Source organism: Rousettus aegyptiacus, unplaced genomic scaffold (genome assembly GCF_014176215.1).
Source record: "Rousettus aegyptiacus isolate mRouAeg1 unplaced genomic scaffold, mRouAeg1.p scaffold_m13_p_7, whole genome shotgun sequence".
Classification (NCBI taxonomy): domain Eukaryota; kingdom Metazoa; phylum Chordata; class Mammalia; order Chiroptera; family Pteropodidae; genus Rousettus; species Rousettus aegyptiacus.
In genome coordinates this window covers 40,200,778-40,220,455 of record NW_023416310.1, presented here as the reverse complement: position 1 = coordinate 40,220,455, position 19,678 = coordinate 40,200,778, and the positions used below count along the sequence as shown (strand labels likewise).

General features: G+C 34.8%; 1 protein-coding gene across 11 annotated transcripts in view; it reads left to right on the top strand.

Annotated features, from left to right (window-relative positions):
- Positions 1 to 19,678, top strand: part of LOC107519877 (WD repeat containing planar cell polarity effector) — a 298,814-nt gene that overhangs the window by 126,720 nt on the left and 152,416 nt on the right. For all 11 annotated transcript variants that reach the window (XM_036225119.1, XM_036225120.1, XM_036225126.1 and 8 more), the window contains 3 exons: positions 5,117 to 5,726; positions 15,953 to 16,141; positions 19,213 to 19,336. In XM_036225119.1, the coding sequence (XP_036081012.1) occupies positions 5,117 to 5,726; positions 15,953 to 16,141; positions 19,213 to 19,336 (923 nt within the window). The remainder of the gene's footprint in view (positions 1 to 5,116; positions 5,727 to 15,952; positions 16,142 to 19,212; positions 19,337 to 19,678) is intronic.

Here is a 19,678-nt window from a genome sequence, read left to right as displayed (position 1 = left end):
TGTCCCTCCTTTGCTTATGGCATCTCATCTCATTTAGGAAAAAAACTGAAGCCCCTACAAAGTAGCCTATAAGCTACTATATAATCTGTTCTCCTCCCCTAATTCCCACTGCTTTCTTCCTTGCTCCCTCTTCTCTAGCCAAGTCTGTCTCTTGTTATTCCCTCAGGCCAAAAGCCCCAACTCAGGATGTTTCTTTCCTCTACCTAGATCTGTCTTCTCCCAAATGGCTGCATAGCTCACCCCTCACTTCTTTCAGGTCACCTTTATCAGATAGGCTTGCCTGACTTCTCTATATAAACTCTGCGTGCGTCTCCACCCCCCACCCAACACATACACTCCTGCTGCTGCTTATTTCACTTTATTTTTCTTTATAGTACTTAGGAAGGATGTATTTAGGACCACCAGCATCCTATAGATGGATGTTTGTTAGTCAATTATTGCCTTGTTTTCAGCCATTAGGGAATATGTTCTCTGAGGATGAGGACTTACTGCTGTATCTTCAGGACCCAGGACCAGTGCCTGGCAAATAACTTATACTCAAATATTTATCAGACAAAAAATAACAAGCAAAGAGAGTGCAAGGGAGGGAAGGAGTTAGATACGGGTCCTGTAGGCTTTTGCATTCCAGGCAGGGAAATAAAAATTTAATTCATTAGTCAGCAGGTAGCCAATGACGGGTTTGAAGTGGGGAATGAGAGCAAAAATATTTAGTTTAGGAGGTAGCTTGGTGATGATGTGTAAGATGGATTTTTTAAAAAAATTCACATCAGTGCTCCCTTCCCTTCCCTAAGCCAGTACCATGTAATATAGCTGTATGTGCTTTTAAAACAAAACAAAACAAAAACAAAAAAACAACAACAAATACTTTTAATTTTGAAATAGTTCGATGCTGAAGATACTGCTAAATTGCTAAAATTGCTCAAAGTGAATTCCTTTTCTGTACTTTTCCCCTAGTTTGCCCCAATGATAGTATCTTATTATACTGAAGTACATTGTCAAATCCAGGAAAATGACCTTAGTATACTGTTAACTCAGGTATAGGCCTTAGTTGGATTTTATCAGATTTTACATGTACTTTTGTGTGTGTGAGTGTTATGAAATTTTATCATATGTATAGAAGTGTGCTTTTTAATGTTTCTGCATCTGATTTTGAATATTTTGACAACGTGTTAGAAAATATTTAATACCAATATAATTCACTCTCCAGGTTCTTGGTCTCTCATGTTTACAAATGAATAAATTGAATGACCTGTTTTTTATTTACTTTTATAAATAATGTTTTATTTTTTAATTACAGTTTCAGGTGATTAGACATTTATATACCTTATGAAGTGATCACCCCAGTAAGTCTTGTACCCATCTGACACCATTACAATATTACTGATTATATTCCCTATGCTGTACTTCACATCCTTGTGACTCTTTTTATAACTAGCAGTTTGTATTTCTTAATCCCGTCACCTTTTTTCTCCCATCTCCACAATACTCCTCCCATCTGGCCACCATCAAAATGCTCTCGGTATCTATGAGTTTGTTTCTGTTTTGTTGTTCATTTTGTTCTTTAGATTCCACATATAAGTGAAATCATATGGCATTTGTCTTTCTCTGTCTGACTTACTCCACTCAGCACGATACCCTCTCGGTCCCTCTGTGTTATTGCACGGCAAGATTTCATTCTTTCTTATGACTCATGTTTCATTGTATATATGTGCCACCTCTTCTTGATCTATTCATCCATTGATGGACACCCAGGTGGACTCCACATCTTGGCCATTATAAATAATGCTGCAATGAACATCTGTATGCCCATGCCCCTTCAAAGTAGTGTTTTGGGGTTCTTTGGATAAATACCCAGAAGTGGGATTACTTTGTTCTTGTTTGTCTCTTGTTATATGGGCTTTGTTTTAAAGTCTATTTAGTCTGCTATAAGTATTGCCACTCCAACTTTTTTTTCATTTCCATTTTCATGAAATCTCTTTTTCCATCTTTTTATGGTCAGTCTGTGTGTGTCTTTCAATCTGAAGTGAATTTGTTGTAGGCAGCTTATGTAAGGGTCTTGTTTTCTTATCCATTCAGCCACCTTTGGTCTCTTGATTGGAGCATTTAGTTCATTTACATTTAAAGTAATTGTTGCTAGATATATAGTTATTGCCATTTAATTACTCATATTTTTCATCTTAAGTTTCTTTAAGATTGCTTATAATACTGGTTTGGTGGTTAGCTCTTCTCTTTTTTTTTTGTCTGGGAAGCTCTTTATCTTTCCTTCGATTCTAAATGGTAGCTTTGCTGGGTAGACTAATTTTGGTTGTAGGTCCTTACTCTTTATCACTTTGAATATTTCATGCCAGTCCCTTCTGGCCTGAAAAGTTTGTTGAAGAAATCAGCTGACAGTCTTATGGGAGCTGCGTTATAGCTAACTGCTTTTTTATTGCTGCTTTTAAGATTCCTTGTCTTTAACTCAGCATTTTAATTACAATATATGTGTCTGGGCGTGGGCCTCTTTGTGTTCATCTGGTTTGGGACTCTGTGCTTCCTGGGCTTGTATGTCTATTTCCTTCACCAGGTTAGGGAAGTTTTCCATTATTATTTCTTCAAATAAGTTTCTGTTCTTTGCCCTTCCTCTTCTTCTGATACACCTATGATGTAAATGTTGGTGCATTTGGTGTTGTCCCAGAAGCTCCTTAAACTATCCTTATTTTTTTTGGATTTTTTTCTTTTTGCTGTTCCGATTGGATGTTTTCTGCTACCTTATCTTCCAAATCACCGATTTAGTCCTCTGTTTCATGTGATCTACTGTTGATTCCCTTTAATGTATTCTTCATTTGTTATTGTAGTCTTTGTTTCTGACTGATTCTTTTTTATGTTTTGTCTTCATTTTTTGTTTCCTGTCTCTCCATTGGAAGTTCTGAGATCATTGAACATCCTTATAACCAGTGTTTTGAACTTTCATCAAGTAGATTGCTTGTCTCCATTTTGTTCTTTTTTTGGAGCCTTGTTCTTTTCCTTCATTTGGGACATGTTTGTCTTCCCATTTGACTGCTTCCCTGTGTTCGTTGCTATGTATTAGTTAGAGCTGCTATGTCTCCTGGTCTTAGTAGAGTAGCCTCACGTGGTAGGTGTCCTGTGGGGCCCAGTGGCATTGTACCCCTGGTCACCGGAGCCGGTTACTCCAGGTGTGTCGCTTGTGTGGATTGTGTGTGCCCTCCTGTTATAGTTGACCCTTGGTTGCTGTTTGCATGTCAGTGGGAGAGACTGACTCTTGGACTGATTGGATGTGAGGACTGGCTGTGACTACAATGGAGGAGCTTTGTGCAGGGGCTGAACATAAGGAGCAGGAGTCACTTTAGCAGGGCTCTGGTGCCTGCCTAGTCTGCCCTTTGGGTGTGTTGTCTGCAGAGGCAGCCAGGGGGCCTTCTGGAATGAACCACCAAGGAATCCACAAATGGCACTGCTTACGCTGGGTTTCAAGGTACCAGGGAGAGGCCAAGCCTTAAGCCAAGGTTGCTGCCACTAGTGACCAGGCTTGAGGCTGCTCATGAAGAGATACAAGACATGCCAAAGCCAGATGCTGCTTGTTTGGGGTTTGTGAACCTTTGAATGATTTTAGGAAAGCCCACATGATGAGCCAAGACAGCTGTACAGAAAAGTGGCTGGAAGTGGCTTGGGTGGGCCTGCAAGCTGGGTGGGGCAGGGTCTCAGGGAATTACCAGGAGAGAATGAATGGTTTTAGCCAGGTTGATGGATACTCAGACATGGCACCCACTTGGATTTACACTATAGGAGGGGGGAGGGATCAACAAAGGATCAGTGGCTTTTGCCAGCATTTCTTTCTGGGGGAAAGCTGCCTCTCCAACCCTCACCCTGAAGTCAGACAATTCATTTCCTCCCCATATATCCCTGGCACCTTTCAAGTTGCTGCCCCAGCAGTAGAGCTCAGAGCAAGTGATTCTGTCCATGGTAAGTCCATGCGCGGGCCCTTTAAGAGGAATGCCTGGGACTCTAGCTGCCTTTTGTCTTGCTCAGCCACAGTCTCTGCTGGTTTTCAGAAGTGTGAGGACTTCTCTTCCTGGATTTGGAACCCTGGGCTGGGAAGCCTAGTGTGGGCTGGGACTCCCTGCTCCTCCAGGGGGACCTCCACAGCCGAGATATTTCTCCTGATTTTTAACTGCCACACGGGTATGAGACCAGCCCATTCTGCATCTCTGCCCCTTCTTCCAGTCTGTATGTGTTTTCTCCTGTCTTAGTTGTAGGACTTCCGTTCAGCTAGACTTCAGGTGATTCTTAATGATGGTTGTTCTGTCATTTAGTTGTAATTTTGATGTGGTCTAGAGGAGATGCAAGCACAGTGTTTACCTATTCTTCCATCTTGACTGGAAATCTCTGTTGTTTCATTTTTTAATTCTTCTGCCTAGGTATTTCTTGTAGCCTTTCTTTTCTACGCCAAGGATGCTTTTAAAATTTTACTTCACAAGTATTGACAATTTATATTACCAGGTTTTAATTTTTTAAAAAAAATTTAAAACCTATGCATTACTCTTTTTCTTTTGGTCATTTATCTACTTAACAGCCCTTCATATCCCTTCTGATAGTAAAATATTTCCACAAGATTAATAGGGTTCTAAAATTTTTTCCTTTGTCTGTCCTGCCCTACTAAATAGAAATATTTATCTAATAAATAATTTTCCCTTGATTTCAGAATGGGGAAGGATAGTCAGTAGGAAAGAGATTAGCTAAAATGCTTTAAGTCCTTTATTCATCCATTTAAAAATCAAACTTCTAATGGTTTTGGATAATCTGCTAAGCATATTAATTTACTAAAAGCCCACCTCATTAATTTCTATATACTGTGGGACATACTTGTCTTTTAGTTATTTACAGAATTTCTAGAACAGTGTTCAAGTTAAAATCTTACAGTTTAATTTCTGCAGCTATGCTATATATGTGCTATATATATTTACATGTATTCTATGTGAGATTTTATATACTGCATATATCTTGCTTCTGTTTAAGGTGATAATTGATCTTTGGAAAAATAATGGATTAATATGCAGGCCTATGTGTGACAGCTGAAGAAAAGCTAAGGTATATGTAAACATACTTGATGCATTTTTTTCAGGTTCTGAGTTCTGTCCGGACAGAGTGGGATCCACTGGATGTTCGCTTTGGCACCAAACAGACTTATCAGGTGTTAACAGTGGAGCGCTCCGTCAGTGTAGACAAAGAGCCCATGGCTGACAGCTGCATCTATGAATGTGTTCGGAACAAAATCCAGTGTGTCTCAGTCACCAGAATACCACTAAGATCGAAGGTCATTAGTTGCTGCAGGAATGTTCCTGAAGACAAACTAATTCTGGGCTGTGAAGATTCTTCAGTAATTCTTTATGAAACTCACCGAAGAGTGACTCTCTTAGCCCAGGCTGAACTTTTGCCTTCATTAATAAGCTGCCACCCAAGTGGTGCCATTTTGCTAGTTGGCAGCAACCAAGGAGAGCTACAAATTTTTGATATGGCTCTATCCCCTATTAACATCCAGCTCTTGGCTGAAGACCGGGCACCCAGGGAGACTTTGCAATTCAATAAATTTTTTGATGTTTCCAGCAGTCTTATTCAAATGCAGTGGGTAGCTCCACAGGTTGTTTCTCAGAAGCCTGAAAATGGGAACATCTATGATCTCCTCTTCCTGAGGTTTGACAGAGGACCTTTGGGTGTACTTTTGTTTAAACTTGGTAAGTCAAGGAAGTTGGTGAGTAAAGTGTTTATGATGGCAGCATTATAATGAAAACAATAAAACTCCTTGGAATGTAGTTTTTCTACTTGTCATCCCATTGGTATGCTTGCCTTTCACATTTCATATAGCTTGCTTAAGAAAGCTTTGTGGATGATTTTCTAAATATTAAGGCACATTAGAGATTGAAGAATTTGAAGATGGAAATTATCCATTGTGATGAATAAAAAGCCTGAACTTTCACATTTGATACTTCCCAAATAAGCTGTCTACTAAAAAAATCCCTTAATAAATAGATATGTGAATATTTTAGAAGCACTTAATAAGTTCATTAAAAAATTCCGTGTGGTAGGAATAAAATAGTTTTTCTATTAAAATTATTTAGATTGTGAATGTCCATTGCTTCCCAGGTTGGAATGGTTAAAGTGTTCGAAAAGAGAAAGAAAATGTTTAATTAGAGTTTGCTGAAGATTTTTGTATAGTATAACTTTTTTGTTTCACCTTTAGATAATAGTTTTCAAAAGGATTTCTCATTGTTATGCAAGTTGTGTATTAATATAGCCTATTTCAACCAGGAAACTTCAAAACAAAACTTTATTATGATTTATTTGCCTTTTGTAGTTATGCATTACCAGCTATGAAATAAATACATGAAATAAATCTAGTGAAACTTCCTTGATTAACATGAAAGATATAATGGATATAATATAGTGGCTGTGTTTTTTCACATAATAAAAATGCAACTAGATCTCTTCATAATGTTAATATTGTCCAAGAAATAATGTTTAGACTTTCATTTATTATGAGATAATTCAGGTCTGCTTTACCCCACTGCATATTTAACAGTTCTATGTCTCCATACACAACACTCATTAAAGTGGATGTTAGATGTTTTGCATGCCCGTTAAAACATACACATGCATGTGCATGCGTGTGCACTCACAGATGTGCGCGCGTGCACACACACACTATAAATTACCCAGTTACCTGTCAAACAGAAGGCTGTCTGCCCACATATACCTAACTTTTCTTCAGCCCTCCCTTGTGGGTCTACTCACAACAGCTTTTGCAAAAAGCACAGCTTTCTCTTCCTATCTCTAGCACATTTGCCTTCTCACGAAAGTAAATAGGCTCTCGGTGTAGGGATTTAGAGGGCTTCCTGCTAATTGCCAGCTTGTAAACTTAATTGGACTGCCTCCCTGGGCACTGTCCCTAAATCAATTAGGCAATGAGTTGGCTGTCACCTCTTTTTCCCAAGAAGCTCTCTTGGAAGAGAATTATCCAATAGAAGTCAAGCATTCAAATGAAAAGGTGATAACTTCTGCAACTGACATTTATCGTTTAAATTTTATTTTCAATATATGATTCTTATATTTTATAGAATAGGGAAATTTTATAGTCTTATAGGTGACTTAAAGGATCTAAATATAGAGTTTCCTAGGATTTTTAAAATATATTATAAGATTAATGTTTATTAAAGATTCCCCCCCACTCTGTCCCCAGGAAGAGTAGATTCCCTGAAACAGTAGATTCCAACTAACAGTTTTTTTTTTTTTTTTAAAGAAAACCCTGTTTAAATGACAGATTTATCTTAGGATCTGCTACTAAATACATCCAAAAATTTTAATATACTTCTTGAATTAACACAGTGCTGATTCTGGGCATCTATGTGGAATTTTCATGTATAATTCAAGTTATTGCATATATAAACAGGTAGTTGCATGTACTGTTTCCTTACTATGGAGCATTTATGAGATTTTTTTCATATGCTTGTTATGCAAGGCTTTGGAAAATTTGACATGAAAGGTGTAGCTTACAATTTAAGATGCTGAGATAGATCATAGTTTAAAATAGTATGCTATCATATGTAAATGTGTCAGTTGCTGGTGCCAGTATGCTAAGATTTTGTGGATTTGACACTTAGAAGAATAGGTCAGTTAGTGTAATGTTGAAGAAAAACTCTGTTCCAAGGTTAGAGCTTCCATTTCAAATCCTTATAATCATTGATTAAATGCACTTGGGATTAAAAGTCCATCAACACTGTTATTGGAAAAATTTGAAGAACATGTCATCTTCAGGAGGGAACTAGAAATGTTATCTTCCTACATAGAAGCCAAGAAGTACTATTTTATACAAAACAATATGTAACTATGATTTCTTTACCTGACAGTCATCCCATATTTCAACATACATAGACTGAGATTAATTTTTTAAAGGGATCCCTAATCATACTACAGGTATTAAAGCTTCTCCATTCTCATCAGTACCTTTTCCAGCCTTCACTGCTCACTTTAAACGCTCATGATCAGCTCCCTGCCCTCTCAACAGAGAATCTCACCTTTTAATTGGATTTTCATTAAGTTTATCTGCCCTTCACCACTTACCCACTCAACCAACCAACCACTTATCTACATGTACATAAATCTTTCTTTTTTCAATGGAAAAGGACCCTTCCTTTTGTCCAAAACTAGTTCCACAACTACTTCCACTCTGACATCTTTACTTTGTGACCCTCCCCACGTCCCCAATAAATCTTGCTACATCAGCAGATAAATGCCCAAACCACACCATAAAACAAACATTTAAATTGTATTCTCTCTCTTATTAATCAAATACCTTCCTTTCATAGTCAAACTCATTGAAATAATATTGAGCACTCACTTTCTCTGCACCTTCATTTACTATTCACTCCTCACAGCATTGAATTCTGGCTCCTGTCTTCAGTGTTCTCCTGGAACTGCTCTTGGAAAGGTCACCAGTGACCTCCTACTTGATATGTATTTATCTTATTTACTTGATGACTTCTCAGCATTCGATGGTTGATGACTGCTTCCACTGTCATTGAATTTTTATCATACTTGCCTTCTATGACCCCAGATGCAACTTTTCATCACATCTTTATGCCTACTCATGAAAATGTCGAGGCTCTCTAAGATTACATTTTTAGCTCTCCTTCCATTTTATACAGATTGAGAGTTTATTTTTAATTTCGCTATCTTATCTCTGACTTCAGCCCAGACCTCACCTGACTCCACATCCACATATTCATCTGACTTGCTGGATACCTCCCCTTTTTAATTATAGTTTTTAATTGTTCATTGGGATTATATAGAAGTAAAATTGGAAAATATGGCCATGTATCATACAACCCTGTTAAACTCATTTCTTAGTTGTCACTTTTTTGTAGATTCTTTAGGATTTTCTACGTAGATGACTGACAACTGCAATTAAAAACAGTTTTACATCTTCTTATCCAGCCTCTTTGCCTTTTATTTTGTTTTCTTCCCATATTATACTAGCTTGGACCTTCCGTATAATTTTGAATAGAAGTGGCAAGAAAAGACATCCTTGTTTTGTTTCTGATCTTTGGTGGAGAGCATTTAATCTTGCACTATATGGTGTTATTAGGTTGAAAAAATCTCCTTCCATTCCTTATCTGCTGAGATATACAATCTTGAGTGGGCGTCGAATATGTTTCAAGTGCTTTTAGTGCATTTATGTAAATAATAGCATGTTTTTTTCTGGTCATATGGTGAAGTACATAGATAGTTTTCAGGTGCTTCAGTGACCTTGAGTTTGTGGGATAAATTGCTCTTCTTCATGATGTTTTATCTTTGCAAAATATTGCTGGATTTGCTAATATTTTGTTAAGGATTTTATTTTATCTGTTTATGAGAGATAATGATCTGTAGGGTTTTTTTTCCATTTCCCTTAATGTTTTTTGTCACTTTTGGTATCAATGTGTAAAGCTAACATCATGAAATGAGTTGGGGGAAATGTTCTTTCCTCTTATATTTGAGTTGTGTAGAGTTGATATCGTTTCTTCTTTTGGTGTTTGAGAGAATTGACCAGTGAAAGCATCTGGACAGTGCAGATTGCATGTGTACATGTATGTATAATAAAGAGCCTTTCAGGTTATATATTCCTTCTTGAATGAGCTTTGGCAGTTTAGGTCTTTTAAGGAACCCATTTCATACAAGTTATATTAATTTTTATACATTTATATTATTCACTTATTTTTTAATGTCTGTATACTGTAGTGATTATTCTTGATTTGTTAAGTTTTCATCCCTCTTTTTTTTTTTTTGTCAAATTTACTGATCATTTCAAAGAACCAGCTTTTGAGTTCACTAATTTTCTGTATTTTTTTATTTCCTATTTCTTATTTTTATTATTTCCTTCTATTTACTTAGGACTAATTTACTCTTCTTAAGTTCTTTTTTATTTTTTATTTTTACTCTGCTATAAATATAAATCTTTTTAAAAAAATAAATTTATTTAAATTATTTTCAAGTATATAGTACATTGGTTAGACATCTATGTTGTTCATAAAACGACCCCCCCCCCCAATTGCTTCCTCCTTCCCCTGGCCCTCCACTTAGCCATCATATTAATGCTAATTGCATTCCCTCTTCCATGCTCCCCATGCCCAACTATCAACTACTAATTTGTACTTCTTTAATCCTTCACCCTATTCTCCCAGCCTTCCAACCCCAGTTCCCTCTGTCCATCACCAAATTGTCCACTATATTTGTGAGTCTGTTTTCAATTAGTTTGTTCTTTTTGTTCCTTGGATTCCACATATAAGTGAAATTATGTGGTGTCTATCTCTGACTTATTTCAGTCAGCATAATAACCTCTAGGTTCATCTATGTCGTCGCAAATGGTAGGATTTCATTTTTTTTAATGGCTGAGTAATATTCCATTGTATATATGACCCATAATTTTTTCATCCAATCACATGTTGATAGGCATTTAGGTTGCTTCCATATCTTGGCTATTGTAAATTGTGCTGCCATGAATATTGGAGTGCATAGATCTTTATGAATTACTGTTTTGGTTTTCTTTGGATAAATACCCAGAAGTACAATTGCTGAGTCAAAAGGTATATCCATTAATTTTCTGAGGAACCTCCATACTGTTTTCCATAGCAGCTATACCAATTTGCAATCCCACCAACACTGTATGAGGGTTCCCTTTTCTCCGCATCCTCACCAACACTTGCTGTTTTTCGAGTTATTGATGATAGCCATTCTGACAGGTGTGAGGTGATATCTCATTGTGGTTTTAATTTGCATTTCTCTGATGATTAGCATCCTTGAGCATCTTTTCATGTCTGTTAGCCATCTGTATTTCCTCTTTGGAGAAGTATCTGTTTAGGTCTTCTGCCCATTTTTTAATTGGATTGTTTGGTTTTTTGTTGTTGAGTTCTATAAGTTCATTATAAATTTTGGATATTAATCCCTTATCAGATGTATCATTAGCAAATATCTTCTCCCAAACAGTTGGTTGTCTTTTTGTTTTGTCTATGGTTTCCTTTGCTGTGCAAAAACTTTTTAGTTTGATATAGTCCCATTTGTTTATTTTTTCTTTTGTTTCCCTTGCCTGAGGAGATATATCTGAAAAGAAATTCCTTTTAGTAATATCAGAAAGTTTACTGCCTATGTTTTCTTCTAAAAGTTTTATGGTTTTGGGTCTTACATATAAATCTTTATTCCATTTTGAGTCTATTCTTGTATACGGTGTAAGAAGATGGTCCAGCTTTTTTTTTTTTTTTTTTTTTTTGCATGTACCTGTCCAATTTTCCCAACACTATTTATTGAAGAGACCGTCTTTACCCCGTTGTATATTCTTACCTCCTTTGTCATATATTAAGTGAGCGTATAGGTGTGGATTTATTTCTGAGCTCTCTATTCTATTCCTTTTTATGCCAGTACTACGCTGTTTTGATTACTGTAGCCTTGTAGCATAGTTTGATATCAGGTAGTGTGATACCTTCAACTTTGTTCTTCTTTCTCAAGATTGCCCTGGCTATTCAGAGTTTTTATGGCTCCATATAAATTTTAGGATTGTTTGTTCTAGCTCACTGAAAAATGCCATTGATATTTTGATAGGGATTGCATTTAATCTATAGATTGCTTTGGGTAGTATGGTCATTTTAACAGTGTTGATTCTTCCTACCCATGAACAGAGTATATGCTTCCATTTATTTGTATCTTCTTCAATTTCTTTTTTTCAATGACTTATAATTTTCTGAAGAAAGGTCTTCTACCTTCTTGGTTAATTTGATTCCCAGGTATTTTATAGTTTTCTATGCAATTATAAATGGGATTGTTTTCTTAATTTCTCTTTCTGAAAGTTCATCACTGATGTATGAAAATGCCACTGACTTTTGAATATTTATTTTGCAACCTGCTACTTTACTGAATTCATTGATCACTTCTAACAGATTTTTGGGGAATTTTCAGGGTTCTCTCTATATAGTATGTCATCGACATATAACGAGAGTTTTACTTCTTCCTTTCCAATTTGGATGCCTTTTATTTCTCTTTCTTGTCTTATTGCTGTGGCTAAGATTTCCAATATAGTGTTGAAGAGGAGTGGTGAAAGTGGGCATCTTTGTTTTGTTCCTGATCTTAAGGAAAACACTTTTAGCCTTTTCCATTGAGTATTATGTTAGCTCTAGTTTGTCATCTATGGCCTTTATTATGTTGAGGTATGTTCCCTCTATTCCCATTTTGCTGAGAGTTTTTATCATAAATGGATGCTGGATTTTGTCATGTGCTTTTTCTGCATCTATCGATATGATCATATGGTTTTTATCTTTTGATTTATTAATATGGTGTATCACATTAATTGATTTGCTGATATTGAACCAATCTTGCATCCCAGGAATAAATCCAACTTGATCATAGTGTATGATATTTTTAACGTATTGTTGAATTCGATTCGCTAATATTTTGTTGAGGATTTTTGCATCAATGTTCATAAGAGATATCAGCCTATAGTTTTCTTTTTTTGTAATGTCTTTGGTTTTGGAATCAAGGTAATGGTGGCTCATAAAAGGAGTTAGGGAGCTTTCCTTCTTCTTGAATTTTTTGGAATAGTTTGAGAAGAATAGGTGATAATAATTCTTGAATGTTTGGTAAAATTCGCCTATGAAGCCATCTGATCCAGGACTTTTGTTTTTTAGGAGGTATTTGATTGCTGATTCTGTTTCATTGGTGGTAATTAGTCGGTTCAGATTTTTTCTTTCTTCTTGACTCAGTCTTGGGAGATTACATGTTTCTAGGAATGTGTGCATTTCTTCCAGGTTGTCCAATTTGTTGGTGTATAGTCACTTGTAGTATTTTCTTATGATCCATTGTATTTCTGTGGAGTCCGTGGTTATTTTTCCTCTTTTATTTCTGATTTTATTCATTTGAATCCTCTCACTTTTTTCCTTGATGAGTCTGGCTAAGGGTCTGTTGCTTATCCTTTCAAAGAACTAGCTCTTGGTTTATTTAATCTTTTGTATTGTTTTTCTAGACTCTATTTCATTTATTTCTGCTCTGATTTTTATTATTTCCTTCCTTCTCTTCACCTTGGGCTTTGTTTGCTGTGCTTTTTCTTGTTTCTTGAGCTTGTCCTATATCACCGTGCCCCATGAATTTTAAGTCATTATGTTTTCATTTTCATTTATCTCTAGGTATCTTTTGATTTCTTCCTTGATCTCATTAATAACTCATTCATTGTTTAGTAGCATATTATTTAGTCTCCATGTGTTTGTGTATTTTCCAATTTTTTTTTCTTATTGTGATTTCTAGTTTCACACCATTGTGATCAGAGAAGACGATTGATATGATTTCATTCTTCTTAAATTTATTGAGACTTGATTCGTGTCCTAACATATGGCCTATCCTTGCAAAATGTTCCATGTGTACTTGAGAAGAGTGTATATTTTACTGCTTTGGGGTAAAATGCTCTGAAAATATCTACTAAGTCCATCTGTTCTAGTGTATCTTTTAAGCCCATTGTTTCCTTGTTGATTCTTTGCCTGGAAGATCTGTCCATTGGTGTCAATGGGTTGGTAAAGTCTCCTGCTATGAGTGTATTACTATTGATCTCTCTTTTTATGTTGGTCAATAATTGCTTTATGTATGTAGGTGCTCCTATGTTGGGTGCTTACTCTTCTTTAATGTGGAAGTTTGGATTGTTAATTTTAGACCCTTCATCTTTTCTAATTGAAACATTTAAAGCTAGAAATTTCCTTCTAGGTACTGCTACAACCATATATTAGAAATTTTGATGTTATAATTTTCATTCATTTCAAAATATTTTCTAATTTACATTGCAATTTCTTCTTTGACCCATATGTTATTTAGAAGAATGCCGATTAAATTCTAAATATTTAGAGATTTTTTCAGATATCTTTCTGTATGATATCTAATTCCATCGTGGTCAAAGAATGTACTTTGTATGATTTCAGAACATTTAAATTTATTGAGGCTTCTTTTATCACCCAGAATATGCTCCATTTTGGTTGATGTTCTTTTTATACTTAAAAAGAATATATTCTGCTGTTGTTATGTGAACTGTTTTATAAATCAGGTCAAAATCATTGATAGCTTTTTCCAAGTATTTTCTTTTTTTACTGATTTTCTGTTTATTCTCTCAACTAGTGAGAGAGAAGTACTGAAATCTCCAACTATACATTTAGAATTGACTTTTTGTCCTTTTAGTTCTATCAGTTTTCCCTTTATTATTTCAGAGCTCCGTTATTAGATGTATCTAAGATTGTTGTATTTCTTCATGAATTTTCAATTCTTTATTATAAAGGTATAGAATTTTAGGTTAATTCATTTTAATACTTCAAATTGCTGTTGTCTTCTTACTTATGTAATTTCAGAAGCGGAATTTGCAATTATTCATATCTGTTTCTCTGTACATCATGTGACCCTTTTTTGGCTGATTTTTAAGATTTTCTTATCACCTTTTGTATAATTTGATTATGATTATATTATATGTAAGCTTTTCTTCTCAAAAATCAGTTATTTTTCTTGCCAGAAATATTGCATAGGGTCAACAGATTTCAGATATTTTCAGTTTCCTGCAAAGTTCCTACACATCAATATATATAGTCAAGAAACCATTCTGATTTATGAAGACTTAACTGCAGGCTCATGAAGGCTTTTGGATAGTAGCATTCATTGATTCTACCAACACTAAAAGAATAGTAAAGTTTTATTGCTTAGTATAATCAAGGCAGTTGCCCAGATTCCCTATTAAGGTTGAGTCCTGTTAGATATACACAAATCCTCATTTTGATGTGACTTGAAGTTGGTATGAAGAACTTTGGCATTTTTCCAATGAGCTAATATATTTTTTAAAATCCTGAAACCTATAACTATTGCTGTTAAATGATGATGATGGTGGGAATGAATTATAGTAATACTTTATATACTTTACAGCTTACAAACAATTTCAGACATTTTCTCATTTATACTTATGGTTTTTTGTACTGAGAAGTTTTTGTAGACTCAAATCTGTAAACATTGGGTGAAGAAAAAGTATTTTACAATGAGCCGTTTTTAAAAGATTTTAAAAAATAATAATTTGCTTAAAAGCCTTAGTACTTATTGTGATTTAATTATACAGAAATTGTTAGTTTCAAATTAGAGTAGCCATATTTAAAAGATGATAAAACTAGAACAGAATGCTTCCCCATGTGTTTTGTGTTCTTGTTCCTCTAAGATTAGAAGTGAATTTTATTTTAAAAGGATAAGCAGATGTGTTTATATTTTACCAAGATATTTTATAGCAAATATTAGTCATGAAAGGGATCAACAGCAGTATTAAACTGATCAGTTTTTACTTCAGTAAAAGAGGATAATCTCTAAATGCCAATTTAAAATAAATTGATATGTGATCTATGAAGAAACTATCAATTGAGAGTACCCATTAATAAAAACAGACTTAAAAGCATTTATATAGTCACATTTTATTTATCATAGATATTTGTACATTTGTATTTTCCCCTCCCCCAAGTACACAGAGTTATAAACTAGATGCAATTTATAACTAATGAAGCCAGGCAATAAGAATGTTTCGTTTGTATCAAAATCTGTCTTTAAATGTGTAAAACAGGCCTAAAGAACTGATGGGAAAAATAAGGTTAGCTATTGTGGTCTACCCCAAAATTCTTCTCATATTTATTCACTTTAAGCAGTTTGATTATATAGAGTATAAATTAGTTAACATGTGCTGAAATAATAAGGATAAGATAGATACAGTTGGTAGGTGTTATTTAAAATGAAGATTTAACCACAGACACATATTACTCTTGGACCCCAAACACAATATTTCTAGTACTTATGCAGTAAATGGTTAGTTTTTTTCTTCATGGAAAAGTTATTCTACTTTATATTTTTAAAAGATTTACTTGGTTAAACTTTTTCTCTGTGACAGGTATCTTCACACGAGGACAGCTGGGCTTGGCAGAGATCATCTTCCAGTACATTCACTGTGATGAGATCTATGAGGCGATAAACATTCTAAGCAGTATGAATTGGGACACTCTGGGCCACCAGTGCTTTATCAGCATGAGTGCTATTGTAAACCATCTTCTTAGACAAAAGCTCACTCCAGAGAGAGAAGGTGAGACTTGAAATATATTTCAAAAATGTGTTTTGCATGTACATGAAGTACATTTTATAGTCAGTTATTTTTTGAGGATGTTTTTGAGTTATTGGAGATTAAAAGACAAAAATGGTAATGCCCTATTAAAACTGACAATATCAAATATCAAATAAGTACTCCCATATGATACTATATAGTATTTATCAATATAAAGAAGAACTTTTCTGTTATGTATCTATGTGGGAACTCATAATGCAGTCATTGTATATTTTGGTCTAAATTTGTATGTGGAATATGTTCAGATTTTAAATTTTGATCAAGAATTCCATGTACTCTCTAGGATCTGGTAGACAAAAGATCCATAACAAAGATATTTATTTCTCCTTCACTTTAGACATCAATATTTTTCTTTCACACCCCAAGTTAATTGTCCAGACAGTAGTCTTTACCACTGTGTGTGTGTGTGTGTCAATGTCAGTATTAGAATTGCAGCCCGGCTGCTCCTTCATGTTTTCATTCTAACTTGTAGTTCTAATATCCCTCTCCCTTCTGCCTGCTTGGATTTCCCTCTTTTTCTCTCAGTAAGTAATTTTGCCCATAGGATCTCATATGTTTATTGTCAAAAAGAGATGACACTTTAAAAAGGGAAAAGATGGGTCACCTACAATAATGAAATTAAATTTTATATTTGCCACTTATTTAGTATATTATTTTTATTACTATTTACTTAATGTAAAATGAACCTACGCATTTTGCATTTGCATCTTTATTTCAAGTTTCTGAAATAAACATTGACACATGGCCAATGAGAAACTCCATACATAATTTGCAAGATAAGGAAAACAGGAAATTTGTCAAAAGGTCTGCTGAAGAGCTTTTTTCCCTCCTACTATTTTCTTTGCATGTTTATAGATTTTCCATTTTGTTTCCAAAGTAAACAAGTTGTTTAGACAGAATTCCGTATATACTCTTCATTTTAGTAATTTTAGAGAAAAATAATCAGTAAGAACATGTTCCTTCAGGAAGTCTACATCATGGAATGTGGCCCAACTCACAGGAGGCCCAAGATAAGTATTTATTTAATGTTAATTGAATATATTTGTTGGAGGTAGTTCAACCCATTTATGGAGATTCCAGCATTTCTACAATGAGAAAGTGCCTAGCGTAGTGTTTGGCCCACAGTAGGTACTTGATGAATGTTAATTAAAAATAAAAGAATATAACTTCAAAATTTTAGGTACTAGGTATTATTATAATATTTCTGCCTGAAAAGTTATCTCAAGTAATTATTTCTTAGTATTGGTACACCCTCAAGATTGGATGTGTAGTAGGGGAAAAAAAAAAATTCCCTAAAGAAAGCCCTGTTATGGTACACACAAACTGCGTAAGAGATCCTAAATTTATAGTTGAATAAATATAGAGAAGATAAAATAATTACTGTCACCTAGGACACTGAGAAATTGCATCCATCTTAGTGAGTTTGTATTGTAAGATTCCTGTGTTGTAAGAAAGATTATTAGGGAATTCACAAATGGCATTATCAGATCCTTGATTTAATAAAGTATATTTTCAAGGAACCATATTAGAGACAGGGAAATAAGCTTGTACGATACTAGGCTGTTAAAATGAAATGCTGCATGATGCTGGGTTATCATAATATGTACATTTTAAGAAGGTATATGCATTTTTCCCCAAGTTACTACAAAACCTGTTTCTAAAACATTCAGAATTCTTCTGTATTGAGATTTATTCTATCTGCATCCAACAAATTTGACATGGTAATTTGTTTCCTTTTTATTAGCGGAACCCATTGAGCTCTTTATTTGTAGCTGTGTTATGGTTATCTTTGAGATCTTCATTTCAGCCTTAAACATCAAGCTGGGCTATCTAATGAATCTGTAACTGTGCTAGGAGTTATGAGTATTCCATGTAGGCTTGAACATTTCAAATGTACAAAACATGCTGTCAAGAAAACAAGCAATGGCAAAAGAATCTGGCTTGTTTTCACAATGACATTGCTGTATTCAATTTTAATCTAAATTGACTGCTGCTTTGAAAGACAATATCCCTAAAGTTCATCTTACTTTACTGTCTAGATTTGAGATTAAAAAGAAAGAAATTGCTTACAGCTTAGCCAACTCCATAGCAATTACTCTGATGAGGTATTTAGTACTTTCAAACACAAATGTGCCTAAAACTAAAGAGTTTTGCTAAATAAAGAACTGTTTATTCAACCCAGTGCTAGTAAGTAGCATAAAAATCACTGGGTTCTTACTGTGAACTGCAGCGTTCTCATATATGCTCATACTCTCACCATTATGGTAATTATATAACCTCCAGGTATTTCTGGGAGAAAACACAACCCCACAGGCATGTCTTGGTAAAATTGTGAAGTAAGGAAAATATGCCTCTTTCTCCTAATCTCTAGCCCTCTGGTTTATCAAAACTGCTCTCCAAACCTTTTTTCCTAGGAAGGTATTACTTGACTAAGAGCAGATTAGCATGCCATCCCTCCCAGGGGTGTTAGCTTTCACACTTGTACAAAACCAACAATCTTGTTGTTTAGGACAGGATTGAGGGAAGAAATAGGGACTTTCACTGTTTTTTTTACAATTGTAATACAGAGATATTATTACTCCAATAAGGTTATTTTTATTTGTATTATTTTTTAAACATTTCTAATACTGATTTCCGTTCCCAGTATGGAAAGGTTAGTTTTCTCCTTTCAACTAAAGAGAGTAAACGTTGAACACACAGTAAGTTGATTTTACTGGAAATACCAGTTCAAACTGTGTTACTTTGATGAGTCACTGTTTAATTAAACATTTGTGGTGAGAGGTTGGTTCATTATGGATTTCTTCAGTTTTGACAGCTTTTTGTTGCTCAGAGTCATTGTCAGCTTTGCCTCAAGTGAAAGTTTATACACAGGTTTGTTTTTGTACCAGCTGTCATATTTTAATTTCATCTTTCCTGCAACAAGCTCACATTTCATCCAAGTTTGCAAAACCTGACTGACTGCAAACATGAGTATTCTGTTGTAATTGAAGGAGTTTCACTTGTTTTAGTGCTGCTATGTTTGAATTCCACAGCACAGCTTGAGGCAAGCCTTGGAACTTTCTATGCTCCAACAAGACCGCTCCTGGATACAACCATACTGGAATATAGAGACCAAATCAGCAAATATGCAAGGAGATTCTTCCACCACTTGCTCAGGTGAATGATGCCTTAGGATTGGTTAGTGTTAGACTACCTATTTAAGGAGCCATCTTCCTTAGTTAGAATATTCCATAATATGACTGTTTTCTAATAGTCTATATCCCAAGGAAAACAACAAATATTCCCTCGATTGTCTTTATTTAATTCGTTCTTGTTTTCCCATAAGGACTCTGAAGATTTTTTAGGGCTTCTGTATCATCAGTATACTTCCCATTTAATATGAAAGCAAAAAATACCAGCTATGTAAAGTTAATTTAAAAATGTTAACTTAATTTTGCACTAAAGAAATGTTTTAGTTTTATTGAACCTAAAAATATTAATGTGCTATAAAAAGCTCTG